Source organism: Cydia pomonella, chromosome 5 (assembly GCF_033807575.1).
Source record: "Cydia pomonella isolate Wapato2018A chromosome 5, ilCydPomo1, whole genome shotgun sequence".
NCBI classification, from domain to species: Eukaryota; Metazoa; Arthropoda; class Insecta; order Lepidoptera; family Tortricidae; genus Cydia; species Cydia pomonella.
The window spans coordinates 4,078,828-4,096,687 of NC_084707.1; the positions used below are offsets into that span (position 1 = coordinate 4,078,828).

General features: G+C 38.8%; 1 protein-coding gene across 2 annotated transcripts in view; it reads right to left on the reverse strand.

Moving 5' to 3' along the window:
* Positions 1 to 5,704: 5,704 nt before the first annotated feature.
* Positions 5,705 to 17,860, reverse strand: part of LOC133518453 (coiled-coil and C2 domain-containing protein 1-like) — a 49,919-nt gene continuing 37,763 nt past the window's right edge. The window contains exons 12-15 of one of the 2 annotated variants that reach the window (XM_061852144.1): positions 16,969 to 17,146; positions 13,983 to 14,134; positions 10,763 to 10,853; positions 5,705 to 8,896 (exon numbers count right to left, since the gene is read on the reverse strand). In XM_061852144.1, the coding sequence (XP_061708128.1) occupies positions 8,777 to 8,896; positions 10,763 to 10,853; positions 13,983 to 14,134; positions 16,969 to 17,146 (541 nt within the window). In that variant the 3' untranslated portion in view covers positions 5,705 to 8,776. Of the gene's footprint in view, positions 8,897 to 10,762; positions 10,893 to 13,982; positions 14,135 to 16,968; positions 17,147 to 17,860 lie in introns of both variants that reach the window. The other variant, XM_061852143.1, reaches the window with a different exon arrangement.

The window sequence follows — 17,860 nt, forward strand, 5'->3', positions numbered from 1 at the left end:
GCGGAGCCATCGCGGCGTGCCGTGTTGCACGAGTCAAGTTTCCGGACGCTGAACGTGCACCTAGGACCGCCGGAGGTGCCCCCGCATGGCAAATACGGATCGAGCGACGTATCAACTCGTTTAGGACTCTCATTGCAAAGCTGATCTGCTTCAGGGGGGGCAACCACCGCCCCCGAGTAATGCGCTTTGTGAATCAGGCGTTCGCGGGGTCGGGCATTGAGCCCCGCGACTATATTGCCAATCTCACGGAGCGCATCGACTTTCTTAAGCAGAAAGTGTATGCATGGGCAAACCGTATTCGCCGCTACAGAAAGCGTGTGGATCGATTCCAGCAGAATCGTCTTTTTCAGAGTGATCAAAGGAAGGTATACCGAAAGTGGGAGGAAACCAACCTTCGTGCGTCCGACACGCGGTCGCCAGATGCTACTGCCATGACTGATTTCTGGCGTAGCATCTGGTCAGTGCCTGTCGAACACACCGAGGGGGGTTGGATGAGTGTTGTCGAGCGTGAGTGCGAGTCCATCGAACCTATGGGGGCAATCACCATCAGCCCCGATGACGTAAGTTGTGCCATCCGCACGGCTCAGAACTGGAAAAGCCCTGGGCCGGATGGATTGCACAACTTCTGGCTAAAATGGTTCCGATGCTCGCACTCACGCTTGGCAGCACAATTTCAACAAGCCCTCGAGCTTGGTTCTCTTCCACATTCCTTAACAACTGGTGTCACCTTCCTGCTCTATAAGTCCGGTAGTGCCACGGAAGCAAAGAACTACAGACCCATCACGTGCTTGCCTACACTCTACAAGCTCCTTACATCCATTTTGAGATCAAAAATAAACGCGCATATTGTCGCTAACAACATTTTGGCCTCCGCTCAAAATGGATGTAGGGTTGGGTCCCGTGGTACTAAAGAGCTCCTCCTCATAGACATGACCATTTGCCAAAAAGTCCGGCGGAATAAGGGGGCCCTCTCTGCTGCTTGGATTGACTACAAGAAGGCCTATGATTCGGTGCCTCACTCATGGCTGGGGAGGGTCTTAGAGCTGTATAAAGTTGATACAGCTTTAAGAGCCTTCTTAAGCGCGTGTATGAGGCAGTGGACCACAGTCCTTCGTCAACCAGGAGGTGGGGATGACCGCCCTGGCCCGCAGGATTTTATAAGGATTGAGCGAGGAATATTCCAGGGTGATAGTCTGAGTCCCCTGTGGTTCTGCCTAGCTCTGAATCCCCTCAGCACCCTGCTGAAGGATTCGGGACTAGGTTGCCGGCTTCGGAGAGAGGGTGAAGTCATTTCTCACCTTCTGTACATGGATGATCTCAAATTATTTGCACCAAATAGCCAAGACTTGTTGGAGCTACTGAAAACCACCGAAGTTTTCAGTAGTGCCATCAACATGGAGTTTGGTGTCGATAAATGTGCGGTTATGCATGTACAGCGGGGGAAGGTTGTAAATTCAACAAATTTACAACTTTCTGAGACAATGTCTTTCAGATCTATCTCTGAATCAGAAACCTACAAATACCTTGGTATGACACAGTCGTTGGGTATTGAGGACGAGGGTATTAGACAGTCGGTGAAGGAGCGCTTTTTCAGTCGGCTCACAAAAGTCCTTAACAGTCTTTTGTCAGGAGGCAACAAAGTGCGCGCCTTCAACGCCTGGGTAATGCCCCTACTCACATACTCCTTTGGCATACTAAGGTGGACTCAGACCGAGCTGGACGCCCTGGATCGGAGGGTCCGACTACTGCTAACCACACACCGTATGCTACACCCACGCTCGTCAGTTATGAGATTGTACATCTCACGGAAGTGTGGAGGTCGCGGCTTCCTAAACGCCAAAGATCTCCACAACCGCGAGGTGTGCAATCTCAGGAATTATTTCCTTAACAACGAGTGTGGGATGCATCGTGATGTGGTGGCAGTAGATAGGAACCTCACGCCGCTCTCCTTGGCAAACGAGAACTGGCGCAAACCTGTGGTACTAAGTACTGCGGATCGCAAGGCGGCATGGGAGAGTAAGGTGCTACACGGGCGGTTCTACAAGGCCCTCACGGGACCCGACGTAGACCTGCTCGCGTCGGTGAACTGGTTACGATTCGGGGACCTCTTCGGAGAAACCGAAGGTTTTGCCTGTGCAATTGCGGACGAAGTGATGATGACGAACAACTATCGGAAATATATCCTGAAGGACGGTACGGTCGACATTTGTCGGGCATGCCGCCGTCCCGGAGAGTCACTCAGGCATATCATTTCCGGTTGTTCTCATCTTGCTAACGGCGAGTACTTGCACAGACATAATCTCGTAGCCAGGATTATTCACCAGCAACTTGCTCTTCTATACGGCCTTGTGGACCGCGAAGTACCGTACTACAAGTACTCACCTGCGTCAGTTCTCGAAAATGGTCGTGCCACGCTCTATTGGGATCGATCTATTATTACCGACAGGACTATTGTAGCCAATAAGCCTGACATCGTGATAATAGATCGATCGCAACGCCGGGCCGTGCTCGTCGACATCACCATCCCCCATGATGAGAATCTCGTGAAAGCCGAGAAGGACAAGTCCAGTAAGTACCTAGACTTGGCTCACGAGATAACCGCCATGTGGGATGTTGATTCGACGATCATTGTCCCGATAGTCGTTTCAGCGAACGGTCTCATAGCGAAGAGTCTCGACCAACACCTTGAGAGACTCTCGCTAGGTGGTTGGATCAAGGGTCAGATGCAGAAGGCGGTGATCTTGGACACGGCGCGGATAGTCCGCCGGTTCCTCTCTCTGCGGCCCTGACCACCGGCAGCTTGGGCCCTGCCCCGCTGCTGGCGGCACCCTAGGTTAGGTTTTTTATAATGTGTTTATATATATTTTGTATTGTTTTGTGAGTGTTTTTATATTTTACTTTTATATTCATATTATAAATGACCTAGCCTAAGACCAAAAATAAATAAAGGAAAACAATACTAATGAAATAAAATTATAGCTCCAATAAGGATTGTCAATACAATTAGAATAACAGTAAGTAGGTGAATACTTACAAAATCCAAAATCTAAATTTACAATGTCAAAACCTACGAAAATACAAGAAGAATAAAAATAAAAACGATAAATTAATGAAAGAACACAAATAATATCTCCCAATAAGAATCGTCAACACACAACAATATAAAAAACAATGAAATAGTATCTCCCAATAAGGATCATCTGTATAATAAAGAAAACAATGTCAATAAAAAACAATAAGAATAAAACAATTTCTGAATCAAAATGTCAATTCCATGAACTCATTTACAGAGGGTTTTCCAACAAAAGGTTTCTCAATATACGCCTGAATATTTCGTCGCATTGCTCGTTTCTTATCTCAGCAGGTAGGTGCTCGAAATAAGTAGGTCCGATTATTCGTGGGTTCCTTTTTGAAAGCACCAAGCGACGAGGAACTGTTCTAAGACGACCTGTGTTACGCAGTTGTTTTCCCAGACAATCTACACGAGAAAATTGTGCAATATTATTTCATTAAGCGTTCCGAAATAAAAAGTTCTTTACATGGGTGTCTGTGTTTTACTCCAGCAAGTGTACGAATTGCTCGCTTCTGAATTATGAGGACTCTTCTGGCATCAGTGGAGTTACCCCAATATGCATAAAATACAGAAAATAAATGTATTGAACTATCCCTTTATGAAATTAGGTTAGGTTATTATTATTAGTTATGTTGTATGTTGTGTTGTTGTTATCGGTTGTGCACGCAAAGGGACGTCAAGTTGTGCCAACCCTAATAATTGCTCGGAGCAATGCTGAGCCGAAAGGTGGCGACTGACTTGTAACATTTCGGTGTAATGTAACGTGATACAACCCGAGCATTACAACAGTCAGTGCAGCGAGCCGAGCCGCTCGACGCGAGCACCGCGTGCTCCACTCGGCTGTCGGTTTTTACGCGAATCCCTTTGAGTGTTACAAAGGTGGCGACTGACTTGTAACGATCGCCGTGAATGATACATTACAAGCAAATGTTACAAGTCAGTCGCCACCTGAACGGAGCCGAGAAACCCCGAACGCTCTAGTTTACTCCCCCTGGTGGTGGTGGTGGTGGTTCAAGTGCTATAGTGGAGATAGTATTGACGGGAGCCACACGAAATCGAGCGCTCAAAATTCAATAATCCAACCAGTTGGAACTTTCCGTTAAAAATGGATTAAACTAACACTACCGTTAGTATCCTTGAAGTATATACACGGTTTATTTACTACCAGTCAATATATAAGTGTCTATTTACTTGTACAACTACTTAGCATCTCATTTCCTAATCACATAACCACGCATCCACGATCGGAACTGGATAAATCTGCTACGTGCGAAAAAATACCTTTATTTTAATTTCAATCCTAACTCTAAAGTAATAAAGATTATTTTTTAGTAACTACCTGTGAAAGATTCTGTAAATTTGTTTAAATAAAACTATACTTTATCTATAACATTTAAGGTTCAAATTTGCTTGGAGAATAATTTAAAGGCGTGAATTTCAAATTCAATAGTCTGCAAACAATTGAATAACGTGGCAACTCAACCAATACAAGTTGGTCTGACATGTGTTTTACTCGCCTTAGAAAGATTTGAACTAAGGTCAATCTAAAGGTCTTTTTAATTTGGGCGATATTTGTTTGTAAATAAGATTTAGGAAACCAGTTATAACTGGATTCGAATTAGAATCTAGTTCCCCTTGACTTTGACACTGGTTTTTAATAGGAAGCTTGCATATATTTCTTTTATGTATGCGATATTTTGTGTAACTGGATGTTTGTATTAATTTTTCGTTCGGTTGTTTTTGGACCAAGGTCCAAGGATTGAACCATATGATAAACAAAACTTATGTTTACTTTATCGATGTTTTATCTTACATGCATTGTCGTCATAATAATTAGTCATGTTATAACAAAATAAATATTAATTTATATGTATATATAGTGTAGATTAAATTAAAAGACACTTCCACCTGTGTGTCAAATTCATACATTGCAGTTTTCTTCTAAGTTTAATGTTCATCTTTTATGTGTGAGTGCGTCTGTCTTTGGGAAATACACGAAAACATTGTAGTAATATTTCTTCTTTCGACTTTGTTTTGAACCCCCGACGCAAAAAGAGAGGGACGCGACGACGCTTGGAATATAAAAACATTTGAACTTACATAATATTTGTAATAGGTTTAAAATACTATTTGTTAGTTTTTATACTTTATTTTTTGTGTCGGGGGTTTTTTTAATTTTAGTTTTACTTTTTACTTATTTTCTTCACTCGCTCAAGTGACCCAAACAGGATCTTGGCATGTGACACAAAAGAACGCCACTCTGCCCTATCCTGCGCCACTTCACGCCAGTTTGGTATTCCGAGGGCGATGTCTGGCCTAGTAGGTAGGCCTGACTATGAAGCCGATGGCTCCGGGTTCAAATCCTGGGAAGGGCGTTTATTTGTGCGATGAGCATGAACATTTGTTCCGGAGTCATGGGTGTTTTCTATCTATTCAAGTATTTATATATTATATATATCGTCGTCTACCCACAACACAAGCCTTATTGAGCTTACTGTGGGACTTAGTTAATTTGTGTAATAACGTCCGATAATATTTATTTATGTTAGATTTTTGTATACGAACATGAGCACGCCTCAAATGTCTGGAACACCCAGTAGGAAAGACATTTATAGTAAAATAAAACTGTAATTCAATAAGGTATGCATTTTTATTATAATAACATTTTCCCATTTACATTATCTTACAATAATTACATGAGGTGCAAATAGAGGCACTTGTAAAGCGATATACTTTTTTTATACCACGAATTAAACATATAGTAATAAGGGAAACCCTTCATTAGTGTATTTTGAGCGTCAGAGTTTAGTCAGCGCTATGGAATATGGCGTCGCTGCGCAGTGGCGCCAACTATGGACGGTAGAGGTAAGGAGAACAATTTTTTGTGGGACAACTGTTGCTAAAGTGTCCAGCTGGCAGCTGTAAATAATAGTTCGAAATCTCTCCGGTGGCACTATATAGGGTAGCACAAGGACCTGACACGAACTTAGAAGTTATTGACTATGGAAACTAGAGGCAAGGAACAGAATCTCCTTAGGCAGAACTGCAAAAGTGTTCAGCTGTCAGCTATAAATAATGTTCCAAATCTCTCCATAGTAGCGCTAGAGTAGCTAAGAACCTAGGCGTTATTGACGGAGTGAAGTGCGCTGTCAGTGATTTGATTTTTTTATCAAAGTCAAAGATTTGTTTGCGATGTATCGTAGCGCCACCTATTTAAGGTTTTATGATGGACACTTTTCATACACATAGATTGTTCTCCTTACCTCTACCCTCCATAGCGCCAACGTTGCGTCGAGCAACAGCCATAGAGTTGACTAGACGCCGACGCTCGGGAGACGCTAGTGTGGGGTGGTCACGGGCGTAATCAGGGGGGGGGGATCAAATTTTATATACAAAATTACTATTTTAATGTATAGAACAGTCAAATCGCGGTAATTAAGAATTATTTATTACAATAAGAGATAAAAGGTGATCCGATTTTTAGGGTACTTGTACAGTCACGGACTTTAATTGTTGAGCCATTTAGGGTTCAAACCAATTTGTTTGTCAATACTGACGGGATGAAATATCCAATGTAAAGTGAACTACTATATGAACTTTGTTTTATACTCCGTAGGTACCTAATATAAGACACAGAGTATTCATTATAATAATAATTAAGAGCGCACAATTCGCCAATAAACTGTCTACAGTCATAAGTATTTTTTGAAATAAATTAAAAAAAAAACCTAGATGGCTCAACAATTTAAGTCCGTGACTACCTACGGACAAGTTGTTTCTTTAGATGGACCAAGCTGAAATTTTTGTGACCATTTTTGACTCTCCCAACAGGACACGAGGTAACAAAAAGTGGCAGTGACATAATCGGACAGACAGACGTACATGACGAATCTATAAGGGTTCCGTTTTTTGCCATTTGGCTACGGAACCCTAAAAATGTATATTTTTCGTGTCATTGGTCTTTATAACGATACCTGTATAGTATATTAGCATATTACATTAAGCATGCTACATTTGCGTTAACAGATCTAACAAATAATTATATTTCAAATCATACAACGAATATATTAGTACGAATCACACTGGCCTAAAAAAACACCAATTATACACCAAACAAACATTTCAAAGTTTTGTTTCAACAATAAACTAAAAAAAAAAAGGTTCCGTGAAAATAGCAGTCGAAACAGTAATTATCTGTCCATACCGCCAAATTTACAAATGTAACCAGGGGCCCATTTCTCGAACGGTATTAGATTAATATTATTAGTCCACCAAATGTCAAGACGTATCGGTTGCCATAGCAACACACTAATAATATTAGACTAATACCGTTCGAGAAATGGACCCCTGGACAATGAACTAATATGTATACATATTTAGTTATTTTTTGAATAGTACTTAGCACTTTATTTTTAACTAGCACTAATATTACTTAGCCCAAGCAAGTAAATGTTGCGTCTATCATTGTTGCCGATGGCGCTTTATATTGGCTTTGTGCGTATGATAACTGACAACAACGTGTTATTTATAATTTCAAACACGTAAATTTGAAATCTGAATCGCTGACACACGCACAAAACCACATATAAACGCATATTAAAAGGGAAAAATAGCTTTGTGATCCTAACGAAATAACGGTATTTTTTCTATGAAATTCCATCTCGGGAGAAAACGGTTTCCCGCTAACTAAATCTTAACAAATCACTTTGATTTTGATGTCGATCGCTTCAGTCAATATATTTTAGATTTATAGGTTTAATTATTTTTTTTTGTTTCGCAAATTTTGAAAAAAAGGAATACCTATAAACCTAGTTTTTTATTTTGTCAATAACATGCTATAAAATCATGGAGAATGGAAGTTAGTAATGGAAAAACATTTTCTCTTTTTGCATAGCCGAGTATACTTCCCTCTTACACATAAGTACAGCGCAATTTCTCGTAGATTTCACTAGATGGCGTTACGCTTTATTTCCCGTCTATATAGGTTTATAGCGTCAACGTCGAGAATGTATTTATGTATGGATGTTTGTTTTTTTATTAATACACCTCCGTCAAATCGAACAAACTGTTGAAAGTTCTTTATTTCTATGTTGTGTCATTTTTGTATAAACATATATATATTGAACAGAGGTTCGCTTTTTAAGAATAAAGGGGTATGTGTCTAAGGATGGTATACAGCCTATCCAATTTCTTAGTCCAATGTGCATTGTGTCTCACTTTCTCATTAAGAGGAAAGGGGACGGCAGCTTCTCCATACAAATGTAGTCCCCATTTTTTTCTCTAGGTACTGACATTATGGAAAATATTTTTACATAATTTGATGTATATTAACCATTGCTATGCTACGTGTGACTTTTTAAGATTCTTTGATTATTGTAAAAAATATTAGCCAAAAACCGATTTCATACAAAATTTAAAAATGCTTCTAACCCTTATAATAATTGAAAATTCGTAAGTGGTTGATATACAACAAATTGTGTCAAAATATTTTCAATACTGTTCATATCCAGGGAGGAAAATGAGGACTACGTTTGTATGAATGAAAAGTGAATTCGCGCGGGTCCTCCACCTTTGTCTTGAGAAAAATGTGAGACCCCAAATACATATTGGACCAAGAAATTGGACAGGCGGAATACCATTCTAAGGCGGTATTTACATTGATTTCGTATACCACTGCGGTATATATTTCTATCGCTATGATTCTTAGCTGTCTATGACGAGCCAGCGGTGCGTGGTGCTCTGTATCTGTTGCTGCAGCAGCGGCGTGCGCACGCGCAGCTTCACTTCCAGCGAGCCGCCGGCCGGCCGCCGCCCGTCCATGAGCTGAGACAAGGATACTATAGATAATATTTAAAGGTTAAGATAATATTATAAAGTTTACGACCAGCCTGGTCTAGTGGGTAGTGGCCCTGCTTATGAAGCCGATGGGCTTGGGTTCGAATCCCGGTAAGGGCATTTATTCTTGTGATGGGCACGAATATTTAGTTCCTGAGTCATGGGGTATTTTCTATGTATTGAAGTGTTTATATATTATATTTATCGTTGTCTGAGTACCTACAACACGAGCCTTCTAGAGCTTACTGTGGGGCTTAGTCAATTTGTGTAAGAATGCCCTATATAAAAAAAGGATTGGACGGAAATTGGTAAATTGGTATAAAAGTACTACTAAATAGAAATTAACTTATTCGAAAATTAAATACTCATCAACACTGTTAAATGTAAACTCATCAGCTGTTTAAATGAAAAACACGTATCTAACTGGAGCAGCATATAAAAGTAGTTCAATTTTAAAATTATTAACCAAAAAACACAGAATTGATATTACAATTCTCACTTAACACCATATTAAAAGGAGTTTTTAGAGTAATTGAATTACAATACAATTGTTAAATAATATAAATTGATTTATAAAGACAAAATATACTTTAAATACCAAGTAAATCGAAATTAAATCTTATGATCAAGTTATTTATACAGTTAATAGATGGCGTTAGTAGTAGTGACGGATCATTTCATTCTTCATTTATTATTTCTTAACGTAGTATCGCGTAGCGCCATGCTAATTATATATTTAGAAACTTTTAGCTTGATGTTTTTATTATATGATTATGAAAGTGGAATATAAAATAACACACCAATAATCAAATTATAAAAGACCGAATCCAATACACCGCCTTTACGAGGCGGGTTCTGAAATGCCGATGGTAAGGGCCGCAACGCAATAACGTTGTATGTCTTAACCAATTAAATATGCCATCTGGAGATAAACGCACATTAAATTTTATATACTGAAATTGATTTATGTCATAAGAATTACTGTTCTGCATGCAGCTCGCTAGATGGCGTTAGTAGTAAGTGTAGGAACCTATCGTATTTCTCATGAATTTAGGAATTTGTTTTCCTATATTAACATTGTAAGGGATTATTTACACTCTACAGTTCACATTTTATAGTCTACATTTACAGATCCGATTCATTTCATTATACAACAACAAAAATCACAAAAGTTGTATGTAAAAATACGATGCTACTAGCGCCATCTAGTGTGCCGCGTATAAAACATTAGTACTTTTTATGTTCATACTTTATGTTTACCGTAAATTGAAAATAAGTTTCTTGCCGCAAATTTCATTCTTATTACAAGCTTTTATCGCTGAATGTACTTTTCTTTCAACACAATTCTAACAAACCCAGACACTATTGTTTTGCAATGTTTTGTTCCTATGGCCACCTCCTGTGTCCAACATCAGGATATTTAGAGATCAGCTCGATGGTACCATAATATTGCATTGCCACCCTACTCACACATGTATGGGAAGTTTCAGCTCAATTGAATAACGGGAAGTGGGTCTAATTTAGCTTGCAAGATTTGATCTGAGAAAATAATCATGCAAACACTGCAAGTAATTTTTTTTTAATACTACCTCGGTGGCAAACAATCATACGGCCCGCCTGATGATAAGCAGTCTCCGTAGCCTATGTACGCCTGCAACTCCAGAGGTGTTACATGCGCGTTGCGTTGATAAAAGCTTGTAATTCATTGTTGCTTTATATTGGCGTTATTCATGAACGCATTATATTTTATATTTATCTGTCATTTTGACTAATGTATTTGCAAGAAAATGATAAAACATAATTAAACGAATTCAGAGTCGTAAAATTTTATAAATAAGGGGGTATATCACTGACCGGAAACGCCTCATGAATGGTGACCTGCGTCTCGAGCGGCGCCAGCTTGACCGCGCAGGCGCCCAGCAGCGCGTCCCGCGAGAACCAGCCGCTGCAACACACGAGCCCGTGAGCGCCGCACGCCGCGCAGCTGCGGCGCGCCCTTTACCAACTGCCCGAGAACTTACTCCGTTTCGTATAACTTACAAATCTTTTGGTCTCATTTTGTTGGATGAAGCAGAGTTGAGACAACCACTAGCGACATCTAGTAGGAGAATATAGAAGTTTCGAAGCCGCAAATTATAGGCAAGATTACACAACAAAATCAATGAACTAGAGTGATCGCACAATGTACGGAATCGTATAGCGCATTAGCACATTCGAAGCACGAATTCGTGTAAAACTTTACACATAATTATAAGAAAATTAGAGGCGACTAGCGACATCTAGTAGGAGACTTAAGATTTTTAATTAGAATATCTATAGAACTATCCTATGTCATTTTTTGGGAGTCTTGGAACGCGAACTATCCCCATACAGCATTTTAAACGTAAAAGTATATCAAACAAATAGAGACACTTTAACATTGATAATATAAGTAGGGACAATAAATGTACATAAGTGGAACCATGAAGGTTTTCATCGTGAAAACTTATTATCTACGTCCGTGAGTGGAACTCACTACTAGCGACATCTATTAGGAAGATATCGACATTATTCAACAACCACGATATTTACGTAAAGCAGTTCTAAACATTGTAATAGTGGCGCTTTACGTCCTCGTATAACGTATATTTACATTAACTAGGTTATTTTCTAGGGTTCCATAACTCTAAACGAAAAACCCTTAAGGAATTGTCAATCAATATAAATGTTGTACAGATTTCACTTGTTACTTGTAACTTCTTAAGTAGGACTTCTAAGATTTGTAACTTTTAAGAAACACCAAGTTGTGTTAGTAGTGTGCCATAACCGTTATGTGACATACATATTGTGCGAAACGTGAAAATAAAGTAGGCATACAAGGCACTTGCTGGTGCTAGGCGTGGCGCATACATCTTATAACTAATGTTTTAAAAGTTTGTTCCCTCGAAATACATGGCATTAAATAATTCTCGTTTAAAAGGTTAGTTCCCGATTCGCCGGATTCTTGTTTCGTCGGATTCTTATTTTGTCAGATTCTTGTTTCGACGTATTCTTGTTTCGACGGATTCTTGTTTCGTCGGATTCTTATTTTGTCAGATTCTTGTTTCATAGGATTCTTGTTTCGACGGATTCTTGTTTCGTCGGATTCTTATTTTGTCAGATTCTTGTTTCATAGGATTCTTGTTTCGTCGGATTCTTATTTTGGCAGATTCTTGTTTCGTCGGATTCTTATTTTGTCAGATTCTTGTTTCATAGGATTCTTGTTTCGACGGATTCTTGTTTCGTCGGATTCTTATTTTGTCAGATTCTTGTTTCATAGGATTCTTGTTTCGACGGATTCTTGTTTCGTCGGAATCTTATTTTGTCAGATTCTTGTTTCATAGGATTCTTGTTTCGTCGGATTCTTATTTTGGCAGATTCTTGTTTCGTCGGATTCTTATTTTGTCAGATTCTTGTTTCATAGGATTCTTGTTTCGACGGATTCTTGTTTCGTCGGATTCTTATTTTGTCAGATTCTTGTTTCATAGGATTCTTGTTTCGTCGGATTCTTATTTTGGCAGATTCTTGTTTCGTCGGATTCTTATTTCGTCGGAAATATTAATATGCAATAAAATCAGTTAGGGTAAAGAAAGCGTGTGGTTATATTTTATTATTGTATGAATTATTATTATATGGTTTTTGCACAAAAGGACATCACCACAATTACCTAGAAATCGGTGGGATTTATATTTTCCAGGAAACAGCGTACTTTTATTTAATAGATAAAGGTATAGGCACGATTTGTTTTTCCATAGTTTTGTTTAATTTTCTGTAAGCCAAAAGAATCCGGCGAAACCAGAATCCGGCGAAAGAAGGATCCGGCGAACCGGGAGCTAATCAGTTAAAATTATTTGACGTAGATATATTTATTAAAGATTTTTATTTCGAGGGAAAGTTAAACCAAGAAACAGCGAAAAAATAGGTGATTGATTGAGAAGCGAGCTACATAACAATATTTCAGCAATAACGCGTTGTGTTTAAGGGTGGTGTCACCTGTCCAATTTCCTGGCTAAATGTATATTTGTGACTCACATTTTGCTTGATGAGAGAGTGAGACGCAATGGACATTGGACTAAGAAATTGGACAGGTGGGATACCACCCTAAGTTATGTTGCAGAGTATGTGAAGCGTTTAAAAGGCGTCCTTATTAACCATTTACAAAAAGGTTTTATCAGAATAAATCAACTCAGATAAATCCACTGTACCCTCTATTACATTATCGACCTTATTACCTTCTCTTTTTATACCAAAATCTTAAATTTTAAAATTTGGATATATCCGAGTTTGAAGTTAAGCTATCCAATTTGACTAGTGACATCTGGGGCCCATTTCTCAATCGGTATTAGACTAATATTATTATTCCATGAACCCATTGAAATGAGCCCATTTCTCGAAAGGTATTAGTTGAATATTATTATTGTATTGCCAGGGTAACCCATACGACTTGACAGTTTGTTAACTAATTACATTTACAATACATTTGGTGCTACTTTCTCGCACGCGTGCGGGAATGAGCACTTTTCGACCTTTCCGTGTACATGTCGAAACTTGAAAAGAGCCATATGTACTGTAAAACGTTGTACGATACACGTGCGAATAGGTAATCCGCAACTTGTGTCGAATTAAAACACTCCCTTTGGTTGTGTTTTAATTTATCACCACTCGTTGCGACTTTCCTATTTTCTGCACTTGTATCGTAAATAACTATATTCTAATTCCGTTCGAGAAATGAACGCCTGTCAAGTCGTATGAGTTACCATGGAAAACACTAACCCCCATTCATAAACGTCTACTAAAGTCAACAAGCTGCTAATAATCGTTTGTCCTTTTCCATCATACAAATACGTCGGAAAGGGACAAACGATTATTAGCAACTTGTTAACTTTAGTAGACTTGATTAAGGTACGATGGGGCTGACATAATCATTAAGGATAGTAAGTCCCTAATAAAAAAAAAAACTTTAGTAGACGTTTCTAAATAAGGGGGTTATAATATTAGAGTAATACCGTTCGAGAAATGGGCCCCAGATCTATTAGTTGTATGATAATGAACTCACCCCTTGGAGTAGACCTCGAACTTGACGCCGTGCCGCTTGAAGACGCGCAGACACGGGCGCGCCGCGCGCTGGATGGCGAGTGGGAACACCGCGTTGTACTCCGGGTTGTTCGTGTCCTTCACCTGCGCCGTCCTGTCCACTACTGGCGCGTCCTGAAGCGGCACGTTCATCGATATATTACATTTAGATTTATTTATTTTCATAACGATAAATTATTCTTATGAATTTGCATTATGAACGTCAATGATTTGGCATGCAAACATATAGATGGCTGAGATACGCGTCATACTCGTGAACGGGTGCCGTTTCTGGAGACTGGTCTGTTTGAGCTAACTTTATTGAGTATATAATTACAGTGAGACACCTCATTCGGTTCTCGTATGTTTCTTTTATCCTAATGAATGTTTTAATTAAACGGAATTTTGACTCTTAGAGACTCTATACATCTCTAAGGATAATTTGATAAAAGTCATTTAGTTCTGACATTTAGAGATATTTACACCTCTAAATAATTTTAATTTTTTTTTGTATGTTTGTTTTTTTTTATTATTATTGTTTTAGTTATTTTTTTGTAATTGTATTTTATACTTAATTGTTGATGTGCTTGTTTTTGTTTGTATATAAATTCCATGTTGACGTGTAAAAGTGCCCTTGTGGCCTATTTGCTGAATAAATGTTGAAGTTGAAGTTATATAGAAAATTGAAATTACCGTCAAATTAAAAACATCGAAACAAAGGAAAGAGGAAACTAAAAAGAAATAATGGAATACATGTCAAACTAAATATTTAGTAGATATCACATAATGATCGTCATTAAAATTAAGAGCAGTAATAATTAATAACAGTCTAGAACAAATGTCATCATAAATCAATTTTACATAAACTATAATGTTAAACAGTTATTATAATTTTAATTCCATGTATTCATCCACTGAATATAATGGGTTTTCCAATAAAGAGGAATAGGATAGGAATTGGGTACTTGACACATGTTGAATATTATAACAAAATTTAATTAAATGGATAGAAAATGAGCCATCCATTATAAAAAAGTGGAATAAAAATAAAAATATTGAGATTATAAAAAAATACAAGGCTCCAAAGTCTAAAAAGATTTTTTTTTTGTCTTTCAAAAATAGAGAGGAAAATGGTACCAATCGATTCCTTACATTTTATTGAAAAATAAATTGTATGACAACTATACACATAAACGAAATATTTCAGGGTCAAAATGGCAATTTTCTTGATCTTCCATACATTTAGGACAGACTTATATAATGTGACGTCACATCACATTATCATTTTGTTAGAGACGTTTCAATCGTCGAGTGCGAGCGTCAGACTTTAACTCTCATTTCTGACCTTTGTGTTGCTTAAATGCCATGAGTCCTATTGGGAGCGTGCACGACTGTCACGCAACCTAGTGTCCGCAAGTCTAGGGGAAAACGTCAATTCACTACATCTTATAAAACTACTCCAAAACTAAAAACTACTGAACGGATTTTCATACGACTTTCATCTATCAATAGAGTGATTCTTGAGGAAGGCTTAAGTATACAACTTGTTAAGGTTCTGTGTAAATTGTTTGAAATATAACGATGTTTTCGGAAAAAATCACGCTGGCTAGGAGCTTTAATCGAAAACGCTGCCTAATCCGTTTGAGCTATAACAACACAATGTATGGTGGGGTTGTTTCTCATTCATAGGTCTACAAAAAAGTCCGCGATGTTAAATGTCTATCTTTTAAGGATAACTTACTATATCCATTCTTAATTTCTAGAAAAAGATCACGTAATATGTGGCATTTGCAAAGCTATTTGCATGGATACATTATTAACAATTATCAAAATAAATACGTTAGTTATATTAAGCATTTCATACAGATTACAATGGTCCCTTACACCATACAATTTAAATGAATATTTCAGGAGTAATCGTAAATCAAAGTTTCATTTCGAGCCATATAATTGTACGAAATGTTTAAGACGCTATCCGCAGTTAGTTCAAATTTTTACCATCTTATGCGCTGGGATCGCTTTGCTTACCCCCACCATGCACTTCGCACGGTCCCAATATAGACATTTGATCCCCAAGAAAATCAAGATCGTTTGACATTATTTACAAAAAACTGTCAAGTAGCCAATTACGCGAAACTCTGCGTAGGGGGCGCCCCTACCACAATCCATCACAATCCGAGGAAACGCGAAACAAAAAATACCGTAATTTCGTTATCTAACATCTCTATCACTCTTGCATATTTGAGTGATAAAGACAGATAACTAAATTTCGAATTTCACGTTTCCCGGTAGGCTCTTTGTAAACAAACTGCCTTGATGCATCAATGTCATATTTTATTATCTGTGAAAACTTGTCTAAAAACTGTTTAAGGCACAGTATGTACTTATAAGTTACTCTATGGTTTACGATAGGTGCTAGTGCTGCACTCTGACGGCAAAAAATTGCAATAATATTTTTTTTATACTACGTCGGTGGCAAACAAGCATACGGCCCGCCTGATGGTAAGCAGTATCCGTAGCCTATGTACGCTTGCAACTCCAGAGGAGTTACATGCGCGTTGCCGACCCTAACCCCCTCCCACCCTCGTTGAGCTCTGGCAACCTTACTCACCGGCAGGAACACAACACTATGAGTAAGGTCTAGTGTTATTTGGCTGCGGTTTTCTGTAGGGTGGAGGTACTTCCCCAGTTGGGCTCTGCTCTAGATCTGGAATGACATCCACTAGCTGTGCCCTACCACACAAAGCGAGATGACATTCACAATGCCCATACCTCTCTTGTGGACGTAGTTTAAGGACGTACCCGGGTCCAAAGGACGTACCCGGGTCCGGCTCATATTCCCTATTGTATGAAAAAGTGAATTCGGTGGCTCTGTACTGGCGATTATTGAGGTCATTTTCACGTCACGGAATCCTCACTGACATTTTTAAAAATTCAGCCTGTATAGTGAAAAAAACCTATCTACTTACTTGTGGGTAGGGAAACTCGAACTTAACATATGTGTCGACTTCCTTAGGGTTGGGGACGTTGTACGCGATCCCGCGGACTATTGTGAGCTCTAAGTCATTCTCGTTGAGGTCCGTATTGCATTGCACCACGGCGAACTGTCGGGACTCGTAGTGGAATTTGGGTGGGTTTTGGTTTAAACTGAAAAACAAATATATTTCTAGTAGAACAAATAAATTAATATTATACATTCTTACACAAATTGACTAAGTCCCACGGTAAGGCTTGTGTTGCGGGTACTAAGATAACGATATATATAATATACAAATACCTACATACATAGAAAACACTCATGACTCAGGTACAAATATCTGTGCTCGTCATACAAATAAATGGGATTGGAACCCAAGGCCATCGGCTTCATAGGCAGGGTCACTACCCACTAGGCCACACCGGTCGTCAAATGCCATGACACGCCACGCCGCCGGCCCGGTTCTATTCCAGCCCTGGGCACTCGAGGCTTTGGTCATTTTTTCTTCGTATATGACATTCATTTCTATTTTTAAATGTATTTCTGTACTTTTTGTACAGTCGCGGACTTTAATTGTTGAGCCATTTAGGGTTTACTTTACATTGGACGTTCCATACCGTTAGTATTGGCAACCAAATTAGCTAGAACCTTGAACAGTGACCGTACTTTATTTGGATGACGCGTTACTAGTTGTGTAGTCGCATAGAATGTTACTTTTTACACCAAATTTTAAGGCTGTTCTCGAGGTTTAGATCTTTTTCCTAGCTCGATTGTATTACAAAGAGGTAAAGTCCATTTTCCCTTACCTTTTGGCAGCGACAATGTCATCTAAATCCTGTTTCATTCTGACTGCGTGATGCTCAACGTTATATACCAGCCAACTC